Source organism: Tribolium castaneum, chromosome 1 (assembly GCF_031307605.1).
Source record: "Tribolium castaneum strain GA2 chromosome 1, icTriCast1.1, whole genome shotgun sequence".
Lineage (NCBI taxonomy): Eukaryota > Metazoa > Arthropoda > Insecta > Coleoptera > Tenebrionidae > Tribolium > Tribolium castaneum.
Genome location: NC_087394.1, coordinates 12,429,724 through 12,441,539, shown reverse-complemented (window position 1 = coordinate 12,441,539; position 11,816 = coordinate 12,429,724). Strand labels below are relative to the sequence as shown.

Here is an 11,816-nt window from a genome sequence, read left to right as displayed (position 1 = left end):
ATTTAGGAGAGAGCCAACGTTTTCTATAAAAGCAAAGTGTCGAATCTCTTCATCATCACTTAACTGATCATTTCTCCTAACTTTCAACATGAAACAAGTGAGCAAAGCGTCTTTTGTATGTAAATACGTTCGATAATCGTTTTTTCAGGTAGTTTTAGCTTTGGCTCTTCTTGGCGTCGCGGCCTGTGCTCGGCTTGACCACCTCGAGAACAAGTACCTTCCTCCCAGCAGAGGCGGCTCTGCGTCCGGACAATACAGCGGTACGTCTTCCGGTAGTGCCGGAAGAGGTTCGGGCCAATATTCCGGTAGTTCAACTGGGCAATATTCCGGTGGTGCGTCTGGATCTGGGCAATATTCCGGCGCTTCATCTGGACAATACTCCGGTGCTTCCGGGGACGCTTCCGGGCGCTTTTCCGGACAATTCGGTGGTTCTTCCGGTCCCCAGGTCCCTATCCTCCGTTTCGAAAACAATGTCAACGGTGACGGAACCTACAATTTTGCCTACGAAACCGGTGATGGCGTCCAGGCTCAGGAGGAAGGTTACTTGAAGAATGCTGGATCTCAGGATGAGGCTCAGGCTGCGCAAGGGTCCTTCTCGTACACCGCCCCCGACGGCCAACAAATCTCCCTCACCTACACCGCTGACGAAAACGGTTTCCAACCCCAAGGCGAGCATTTGCCTACGCCTCCCCCAATCCCTGAAGCCATCCTTAAATCTTTGCAATTTAACCAGGAGGAGGAAGCTCGTGGTGTTGTCGATGATGGACAATACAGAGAGCAACCCCAACAGTTTGGAGGACGGGGTGCCCAACAAGGCGCCCAAGGACAGTTTGGAGGACAAGGAGCGCAAGCTCACTTTGGAGGACAACAAGGAGGTCAACGCCAGTTTGGCGGACAACAGGGAGCACAAGGACAGTTTGGAGGACAACAGGGGGCTCAGGGACAGTTTGGAGGATATCCTCAAGCTGGTCAGGGACAATTTGGAGCAAGGCAAGGTGCGGCTCAGGGTCAGTTTGGAGGTGCGCGACCAGCAGCAGCCCCCCAACAACAGTTTGGAGGACCCGCTTCTGCCCCACAACAGCAGTTCCGCGGTTCCGGAGGAACTCAACAAGCTGCTAATGGTGGTTACAGATACTAGTCCGGTTTGATCTGCGATAACGAATGCCAAGATGCCAAGATGAATTAGAAATATGTACCTTATTTTTATTGTAAATATTGTTAATAACAATAAATTATTATTTTGATGAACCCGTTGTTTTATTTACACTAATTATAAACGGATTAAAAGTGCAAATATTTCTATCGAAAACTTACATAACAAAAATAAGCCTGTCAAGAGTAATTTGTTACGTAAACTTATTTAAAAAGGTTATATTTATTATTTAAGAGATCGTCTTGCTTGCAGTTTTAACAACAAAATATGGATAATAATGATTTGCAGTTTTTGTCAAGTTCCATTTCCGTCAGCATAACAGATTAATTCAGCATTCACCATTACTAATTCATACGCAAAAATAGTGTGTTTTAACCAAATACGTCCAATGCTTCTTGGTGTATCTTTTACACCAACTTGTTCAATACGGTTCAAAACATTATGATAATGAGTTTATGCTAATTTAATAATGTAGCGTATTTAAAAAAAGAATACACAAATTTCTCAAAAATGATTTATTTATGCATTTGAGTACAATTCTCAATTTGTAACTATTTTGTAACTATGTAAACATATACGAGTAGTACCTAACAAAAGGGTCTAGAAAACAAAAGATTAAAAAAAAAGTCTCTTGATATCTGTGGTATCTTGATATCTGGTTTAGATGATAAATACGCTAAACGGACTCACGATTCACTATCATTAAATAACCAAGTTCTAATTAACTTTGACCGGCAAAAAATGAATTTTTATTATCTTTAAAGCTCGAAGAAATCCAGAAGTTATACAATTTTTTACCAAAACACAAGTACATTCCTAATCTCTAAACTATTGACCTTTATTATATTTTAGCTGAAACACACTCGAAAAGGCAATAGCATTTTCAACATAAATAAATTATCAGGTGTTTATGAACGCAGTCTCCAGAAATAAAACAGTTTTAAATAAAAAATAAACCTTGGCACAGGTTTACAGAATAAAGCACTAGAAAAACTGAGAAGATGCTCGAGAAAATTATTCGGCTAAATAAAATTCAAAAATTTTTTTAAAACGTGAAAATAATCATAGGTAACTATACTTCTCCTTTCGTATGGTTACAATATGGTATACAGTTATACCCACGTTTCATTAATATCACAGTTAGAAGTATACAAAATAATGAAAATAATATATAACAATTCAATAATTCAAATGAGACAAATAAAATGCACACAAAATTAAAAATGATGACCCAGAAATCTTTCCCGTGAGTATAAACTATATCAAAATGTCCTCTAATTACGATCTTAAAGCGTTCGAAATCGAGAATTCATGTATTTAGCGGTAATTTATTATACAATATCAGGTCGACAGACAACATTGAATATAGGCGACTTTTACAATCTAAACCTACAAAACCATAAATTTATTAGTCCCCCCTTTTCTTATGACTTATGATAGTAAACATTGCTTTGTTTTTTGTATTCCTCAAAATGTATCTACAAAATGTTTTAAATTTGTACAGCGTGCTCAAAAACTGGCGCACCAACTCAATGGTGTGTGGTAAAGAAGTGGTTACATATAAAGGTAAAAATAGTAAAAAAATTCTTTGTATTAAAGTTATTGATAAATAACTAATTTTAGGTAAATGATATGTGGCAACGTTGTCTAACAGTCATGATCGCAATAGAATTTGATCAACAATAGATATAAATTATTTTTGAAACGGTGTCCTAGGAAATAATTCCCAGTGTTGGCACATCTACACATTGTGATTTTTTGGATGAATTTTAATTTTTTTAAATTGAAAACACTGCTAAAATCTGCTAGTAAATTTTAAAATAATTATTCATCGTTTTGTTACGAAACGATTACCTGGTATGAAACATAACAACATAAAAAAAATAATAAAAACCAAAAAAGTTAACACAATAAGTTTGTAGCTCCAGATTTTTTAAAATATAACTTTAGGAATTTTTTCAACATTTTTCCCGTAATCTGCACTTGCTTCTCAATAACGTACCACTGAGTTGGTGCGTCAGTTTTTGAGCACTCTGTATATGAATACCAGCATATTAATTCGGTTCCTTATAATATTATGAACAACGATCTGCAGGATTTTCTATACTGGAGCTTTTCCATTATCCTTGGAACTTTTTTTTAATTACGAAAAACTTGGATGAAAGCAGTGGTACCACCTCAAAAAACAGAACAATAAAATAAGACATTTAAATAAACTTTTATTTATAGAAAGCACTATTAAAAATGAACACGTTGTTAAAAGTTAACAACGCGAATAGACCAATCAAAATGCTTCAATGTGCTCACCTGATCATTTAATTTAAGCATTTAATCGTGGATTAAATTAATGACGCTTCTATCAACCGGTCCAATATCTTTTAATTTTCTAATAAGTTTGTATTTTTTTTAAATATTTTTTATGCTTTTTAGTATGAATTTTTTTATCGGACAAGTTTGTTTGAATCATAAAGCATACAGTTAAAAGTATGTGTAATTCCGACGAAAGCGCCCTTTCCAGAGTACTTACCTAGATAACTATTGTGTATATAATGTATTATAAATTGTTTGATGACCTAAACATGAAAAATTGTTAAAATAAAACATGTCTTAATTTCCAAAATAATAATTTGTTACAAATGACTTTTTAGTTTCATTTCATTTGTTTAACTTGTATTTATTTTTATTTCACTGGTGTTGAAAAGTTAAAATGTTTACAGTTTTAACCTACCACCTTTTTCTTATACACCTTTTTCTTATACCACTAATAATGCTGTCTCAAACTGTAAACAATTTTTTTCTATAAATTTTTGTTTGGAACCTTCAATGCGTTAACGCTTCCCCTAATAGTATTTAACAATCATTTCCCGGCCATTTCTGCAAATATCTAACTTGGAAATATTGACTGACGAAAAAAAAACTTATTTGTGTTTTTTTGTAATTTTCTGCCGTCTTCTTGTAGAGAAATATCGTAAATACCTGCAAGAAATTACAGTCAATCATTTAATGGCAATAGTGTGTCTAGTATAGCTATTAGTGTAATTATAACAGGATGTTGCAATTACGGCTTCTTGATTTTTCGACGAACCGAAAGAGCTAAAAACTACACAATTGAGCAATTTACAAAATTGCCAACACCTACTGAGATTTTCATCACATCAGGTGTGTTAAGGTGAATATACCGTCATGTATTTTATAATAATATTACCATTAGACGTCTAATGCATCCTCTCCTGTAACATGTGATTATGTTAACCAACTCTCCGCTTTTTATGTTTTCACTCTTCAGTTATAAATAAAAATACGATTATGAACATATATTTTGCACTCATAACTTACAATTTTCTGGTAATTAATCTCGCAAATTATATTGAATTATTTAATGAAAAGTGCGTCCTTGAATCAGAGATGACTTTAATCTTGTTTCGCAAATCATTTACTCTCGTTGGCCGCAGCTAGTGGGAGTTTTACCTATAAATAATGAAATCAGGTTCATCACACATTCACTTTTAATTTGAACTAATACCATAAATTTCACTTAATCATTTATGACGCCCAGACTGCGCTGCTCGTTAAATCTTCTCATATCTATGTCTACGTCTGCATAGCTTCAAGCCATTTGTTTCACTAGGTATTTAATTCTGTCCTCCATTCCGTAATGCAAATTATAATTTTTGCCAACTTACCTGCCCACATATTTCTCCCATAAACCTAACTGCGGTTTTGGTTTATTACTGGTTTATGACTTCACCGTGTTTCATACAATCGACCAAATGCAAACGAAGTCAATTGCTTCCACGGTTCTAGTGTGGAGTGGCTATCACCACTATATTGTTCATCATGTGTGCATTAGACATCATATGCACCTACATAATGCGAAATTTATGTTGTACAAACAGTGGAAATTGGATTATGAAATTTGTTTATTGTTGTCATTTGACGGTAAAAAATTGTGACTACGGAAAATGTAAGTGTAATGTTGTTAATTAAATATACGCAGTGGCGTAGTGAAAACAAGAAAACAGTACCAAAATCAAAAATCTGCAAAAATTTTAATTTGGAAAAATTGATAGAAATCTATTTTTACGAGTGTGTTATTATCTTAAGTTATGGTCGATTTTTTAGTATGTCACGATGGAGTAGAAGCTGACACCAAAAGAACCCAAAACTCTAATAATTTAGAAAATTTACAATTAAGTGGCACGGTTCTATCGGTGGGTTCTACAAAATTCTAAAGCTCAACAATGATCACCAAATATAAATTTTGAAAAATTTCTTAGTAGCTTTTTGATCTTTTTTTGTGGAAGAAATTTACAATTCTACCATAATTCAAGAGAAATAAGTGTTCTAACATCAAACTATTCAGAAAAAGTAAACGACCTATTTCCTCAACAATTTATTCTTCAGGTATGAATCCAAATACGCCTATGAGTAAAAAAGTTTTCATATTAAATTATAATTAAATCGTTGGTACAAGAAAACATAATATAAATGAATCAGAATCTGAAAATACGATTCTGTTTTTGAATTATTATTCACTGCAGACTAATCAGAAATTTCTGATTTACCTAATATGCGTATTTATTTGAAGATACTTATTTTTTACACTAGTTAAAAATGTAAGCGCAACGAGAGTTTACAAAAATGCAAAAATATGTTTTTGCTACATTTGATAATAAAGTGAGGTGTAAATAAAAAATAACCTACGAATATAATACGCAATAAATAAGTAATGATATTGTGTTTCTGTTGTGTTCTTAATACACAATTTTGAAACATCAATCACTTTTGACCAAATCTTCAGATTTTAGGACTAACTACTGCCACAAAATTTTGTTCTTTTTTTTAAATGGGGTCACCGATTTTTTATCTACAGAGTGGTCCAGCCCAGTTCCCGTCTTCTGTAGCTCAGTTATTATTCAGTTTTGATATTTCTTAGATATCATATATGCTCTAGGATACATTTCAGGAAAATATTTTTGATTATACATAGTGTCCCAAAAACTGTTCGTTATTTAATTCCGCATCAAGTGATATAAAAACAAACAAGGTTGAAACCATCCTCGACGTTTATTCATAAAATTTGTGATTACAATATTTGACAGGACAAATTTTTATCAAATAATGCGGAATGTGTTAAAATTTACGTTAGGATTGTAATAAGAAAAAATGTTCATTTCCTAATTAATTCCCCACCGAATAGTGGAATTAATTAAAAGGCTCTAAAGTTTTAAAAAGTTTGGCAGTAAATTGTAAATCCCCTACAGTAATTCAGATCAATCACACTTAATTAATAAGTCTGTTAGAACTTGTACAACACGTACTGATGTCATTAATTCTATTTTTTATTAATTTATAAAATTGAAGGAGCAAAACCGATTTTCTTTGGTTTTTATTTTTTTAAAGTAATCCCTGAACCAAAAATTTTTTTAGAGACGTGTAAGAAGCTAAAAAGGTATCCTAATGAGCACAAAAATAATAGCATGTCATCAAAAAAATTATTATGTTGACGTCATACTTTTTTTTGGACACTCTGTATAATAAAAAACTATTTTCCTGAAATACGTCCTAGATTATAAATAACGTCTACAAAATATAAAAAATCCAACTTTACTAATAACTGAGCTGCAGAAGCTGGGCCATCCTGTATCTATTGCAGCTAACTAGGCTTTATGTGTATTTTTAAAAAAACATAGGTTTATGTCACAACTTAAATTAATTAATGGAATAACCATCAAAGCGAAAAAACTTTTCTCGAATTTTTTCTGTTCTAGATCTTAGCTACGTTTAAAAACAAATTGCTGCAGCACATTGATTTTTCTAAAAACAATACACTTTAGAAAAATTTCATTAGTCAATGTATTTTGGCTTATTAGTTATAACTTATAAAGTTATAAATTTTAAATGTAATTTAAAATAAGTAAAAAAAAAAAACACAACCTAACTACTTGTACCTAACATCGAAAGAAACACCTGGTAAGAATTAAATTTCTACGGTCTATTTATTTTGTTTTAACCAATAAATGCATCATGTATCGAGTGTCAAAAGTGATTGATATTATGGCCGTGCATTTTTACAAACGAGGCGCAAATATTCTTTTGCTTTTCTTTTTCTTCGTGTTTTATTTTTCAGGTTTTTTTAATTTTTGCACAGTGCAATTTTTCTAAATTTTATTTCGTGTATTTATTCATTCATTCATTTATTATTCTGCTTATTTACTTCTTACTTGTTAAAAGGGGGTTAAGTTGGAATAGCAATTGCTAGACTTCGCCTCCCGAGTTGTATTTACGATTCAAAGAAAGATGAGTTATTATTATGTATTATTTATTATCATTCCTTGTACACGGTATTTTTTAAGACTCTGAACACATATCCCTAATTTTCCAAAAAATAGAAAAAAATTCTAAAATCCCGAGACAAGTCAATTTTTATTTTCATCTTAATGTGCTTTTAAAAGTTGAAGCACCAACTCTCCCTTCAAAATTTTTAAAGACATCACCTCCTTTGTGTACCTCAAATAAAAGTTATTTTGATCAGCGATTTGTCTGTGTTTTTTTTGTAATTTCGACAATTTTTTATAAGGTTAAATGGTACTCAATTACTTGATAATCCAGACTGTTCAAAAATACGTCGGCTATAAAATTCAAATTGATTGTGTCGTTTAATATTACTATAATTATATAATAATAAAATTGTAACTAATAATCTAAATACTTACTTAATTAAAGCAAACCATAATAAATTAAATTATTTAAAAAATCATTATGCCGCAGGTAGTAGTATATTCTTAAATTTTTAACTCAATAATACTAAAATAATTAAAAAAAAAATCAGTCACATGACGCTATTCTACACTTCAACTGGTTCAAATAATAGAGCTAGTTTTGAATTCGAAGTGTCAAAACGATAACAGTGAGTTTTGCATAAGACTCGAAACTTTTGTATAGTCTTACTGTATTAAAGAATAAAGTTCGTAAAAAAGCAACAGAATCTGAATTTGCTGTTTAAATTCTAAATATACAAACAGCTCAAGAAAGCCATTTTTCAAATTTTTGTCAAAAAATGAGTTTTGCAGTTAGACGGCTCAAATATTTGTTTTTGTTTACTTTCTGAGATATCCAGAGTGGCTCGGTTTAAAAAATCACGCTGTATATATTATTTCTTTTAATTCAAAGAGTAGTTTGTAGTTTAATCTGAAATTACTGAAATACAGCTTTGGTTGACCGAAGCTCCGTTTCAAACAAAGAATAAATAAGTCAAACTTCAAATTTTGTAGCTTAGATTCATACCTAAGGCGTCCGTATTTCAATAAAAGTAAATGTCTTGCACACATGTAACATAACACACCTAATGCTATCCGGTATTTTTGTAAATACCGGGTGCTCAAAAACCGGCGCACCAACTCAATGGTGTACGGTAGAGAATTGCTTACATATAAAGGTAAAAATAGTAAAAAAAGTCTTTGTAATAAAATTATTTATTGATAAATAACGAATTTTCAATAAATGAATTGTGGCAACGTTGTCTAACAGTCGTGACCTCAATAGAATTTGATCAACAATAGAAATAAATTATTTTTGAAATAGTTTCCTAGGAAATATTGCCCAGTGTTGGCTCATCTACAAATTGTGATTTTTTTTGATGAATTTTATTGTATTATTTAATTTAAAAAACTGCTAAAGTCTGATAGTAAATTAAAAAAAAATTATTCATCGTTTTGTTGGGAACGATTACTTGGTGTGAAACATAAAAACATTAAAGAGTAATAAAAACTGAAAAAGTTAACAAAATATGCTTATAGCTACAGATTTTTTAAAATATGATTTTAGGAATTTTTTCAAGATTTTTCCCGTAATCTACACATACTTCTCAACAACGTACCACTGAGTTGGTGCGCCAGTTTTTGAGCACCCTGTATATAACGATTTTAGTTTTTCATTCGTCTTCACGTCTTCAGATACTATGTTAGGACTGAGTATCATCGTATAATTATTTTTTTAAGCTTAAACATTGTCTTTATTTCTCAAGGATTACATTTTAGTATCGCAATTAATCAAAATACTATTATTCTTCAAAACATAATTCTTGACCCCAGAAATGCTCATGTACCATATTTTGAAGAATTGGAATTTTTTTAAATGGAATTTCTGCTCTAAAATTATAAACGCATTTATTGCAAATGATTTCATTTCGTAATGTAATGAAAAAAACTTTCTTTTCAATCTTTTGCTCTAGTCACTCATTCATTGATCCAACTCCATTGAATAAAAATCTTTTATAAATTTATTGCATTTTAGATTTTACAAAACTATTACATTTCAGAAGCTAATAAACAAACGATGAGATAAATAAACACCTGTCCAAAATACTGATAAAAACGCCAGTAAACTGAATACATTAATGCAAATTTCCATCACGGTTTTACATATTTTTGAAATCTACTGCAGGGTTTTATGTACACATCATCAAGATACTCTACTGTTTTTTTTAGATACGTTTAGTAAGATTTATGCAATGACAAGGTATAATTTATAAGATTTAATGCACACGCTAAAGTGTTTAAAATCCGAATCAATAAAAATGGTCATATTATTACACCATCCCATACCGCAATATGTAATTAATCTCGTAAAAACACCAACGATGAATCAAATCACGATAAAGGAATGCATCATATTCCCAAATGAAATGATTGTTAAAAAGATTTGACATTTAAGTTTGGTGTAACCTTGCTCTGCAGTGAATCTGGTCCGATGAAATGGTTTATGTTTCATCTCACATAGTGGGAATTTCTCATATAAAAGCGATCATCCGAATTTTAAAAGTATCACTGTGCCATCAACCAAATCGTCCGCACCTCATCGAAAAAAAATGAGACGAGTAAAAATAATTCCACCAGTACAAATAATTGCTCTAATTTTCAAAATTTCAGGTTTTGCTGATTAGTGCCCTTTGTGGGCTTGCCGCCTGCGCCGGCCCCAACCAGTACCTGCCCCCCAACCGCGGCGGCTCCTTCGGGGGCCAAAGCAACCGCTTCTCCTCCCCGTCATCGTTCAGCGGCGGCGGCAGCAGCGGCGGTTTCTCCTCCCCCTCGTCGTTCAGCGGCGGTGGAGGCGGCGGTTTCTCCTCCCCCAGCCAGCAAGTGCCAATTCTTCGTCTAGATAACAACAATGAGGGTGACGGCAATTACCAGTACGCTTATGAGACGGGTAATGGTATAGCTGCCCAAGAAAGGGGTCAGTTGAGAGGCGACTGGGTGGCAGCTGATGGGTCCTTCTCCTTCACGTCGCCAGAAGGTCAACAGTTCAGTATTACGTACACTGCTGACGAAAATGGGTTCCACCCGCAGGGGGCTCACCTTCCCACGCCCCCGCCAATTCCTGAAGCGATTTTGAAATCGATTCAGCAGAATTTGGCTGAAGAGGCTCGTGGGGGTTATCAGGATGATGGGCAGTATAATGGAGGACATGGATCATCTGGGGGGTCTGGAGGACATGGAGGGGCTGGTAGTTTTGGGTCTGGGTCGAGAGGGTCTGGCGGGTTTGGTGGGTCTGCTGGGTCGGATGGTTACAGATACTAGTTTCCCATTTCATTAGTGATCAAGCCATTGTTTGTGTTATTTAACAAAGTGCACCTTAGAATAATAAATTATACACAATTATCTACTTTTTTTTATTACGGGCCTGGTAAACAAAAACTGAAAAGCTGTTTTCTAAAACGTAAATGCTATGAAAACGGTGAAAATTCAGGTGATCCAACAAAATAGCCTAGGACAAAATAGGCTAGCGACAAACCAGTTCCCAACAAAATAGCTCATTAATAAAATAGCTCGTTCCATTTTCAACCACCGTTGGGCTTAGTCGCATAAAAATTTATACGATTAATAAAACGCAAAAAATTGCTATAAACTATAAATGTTGGAAATTAAATTAAAAATTAATTTGACCAAGATAGTTGTTTTTATTAAATAAAAATTCTCGTTAAAATTTTAAACAGATAAAAAATTGGCCGTGGTTAACCATCCGCACATTTGTGTGGACTTATATTATTCTAGCTATTCGTCGTATGTTCGGTTCAAGCACTCAAGCTCTGTAATAAGTCCAGAAATTCTCTACCATGTGGTGACCGGAAATATGCGCGGATAACATTGTTAATATAATTAAAACTCGTAATCGCGTCAAGAAACGATTGTGACATTACACTCAAACCCCAAATTTCGGCATTAAATAGTCAAATAAAGAATCTAATACGCGAACATAAAAATAACGTTTGGCAAACAAAATTAGCTTCACTTAACCCTAACGATAATTCACTTTGGAAAATGACAAAATTATTGAAACGTAAATCTTATGATATACCAACACTTATCGCGAACGGCACCCCAGCAGAAACGACGGAACAAAAGGCGGAGGCACTGGCGGCACAATACGAATCAGTACATAGAGCAGATCAAAATTTCAATAACGAACAAAATGATATTAAAAGGCAAGTTGAAGAATTCATAAATCAAAATCGCGAGCAGATAAATTCACAACACTATCTATCACGAATTGTAACAAGCCCAACCGAAATTGCAGAAATAATTAAAAAATTCCCCAATAACAAAGCCCCGGGGCTAGACGAAATAGAAAATAAAGTAATTAAAAATATCTCACGTAAAGCTTT

General features: G+C 33.2%; 2 protein-coding genes and 1 long non-coding RNA gene across 4 annotated transcripts; 2 read left to right on the top strand and 1 right to left on the bottom strand.

Annotated features, from left to right (window-relative positions):
• LOC656925 (pupal cuticle protein 20) lies at positions 1-1,248 on the top strand. Its single transcript, XM_963422.5, has 2 exons — positions 1-97; positions 149-1,248. The coding sequence occupies exons 1-2, from the start codon at positions 89-91 to the stop codon at positions 1,136-1,138; spliced, it is 999 nt and encodes a 332-aa protein (XP_968515.1). The 5' UTR covers positions 1-88; the 3' UTR covers positions 1,139-1,248.
• A 500-nt stretch (positions 1,249-1,748) lies between these two features.
• On the bottom strand, positions 1,749-5,005 carry LOC107397626 (uncharacterized). Of its 2 annotated transcripts, XR_001574699.2 has the most exons (4): positions 4,837-5,005; positions 4,677-4,777; positions 4,490-4,621; positions 1,749-4,433 (listed from the first exon to the last, which is right to left on the bottom strand). It is a non-coding gene; the product is annotated as an uncharacterized LOC107397626 (long non-coding RNA). The 2 variants fall into 2 exon arrangements; XR_010336282.1 differs by lacking the exon at positions 1,749-4,433 and having other exon boundaries at positions 4,453-4,621; positions 4,837-5,003.
• Positions 5,006-9,914: 4,909 nt separating this feature from the next.
• Positions 9,915-10,812, top strand: LOC657011 (pupal cuticle protein 20). Its single transcript, XM_963500.5, has 2 exons — positions 9,915-10,031; positions 10,084-10,812. Exons 1-2 carry the CDS (start codon positions 10,023-10,025, stop codon positions 10,729-10,731), a joined length of 657 nt encoding a protein of 218 aa, XP_968593.1. The 5' UTR covers positions 9,915-10,022; the 3' UTR covers positions 10,732-10,812.
• The last annotated feature ends 1,004 nt before the right edge of the window (positions 10,813-11,816 follow it).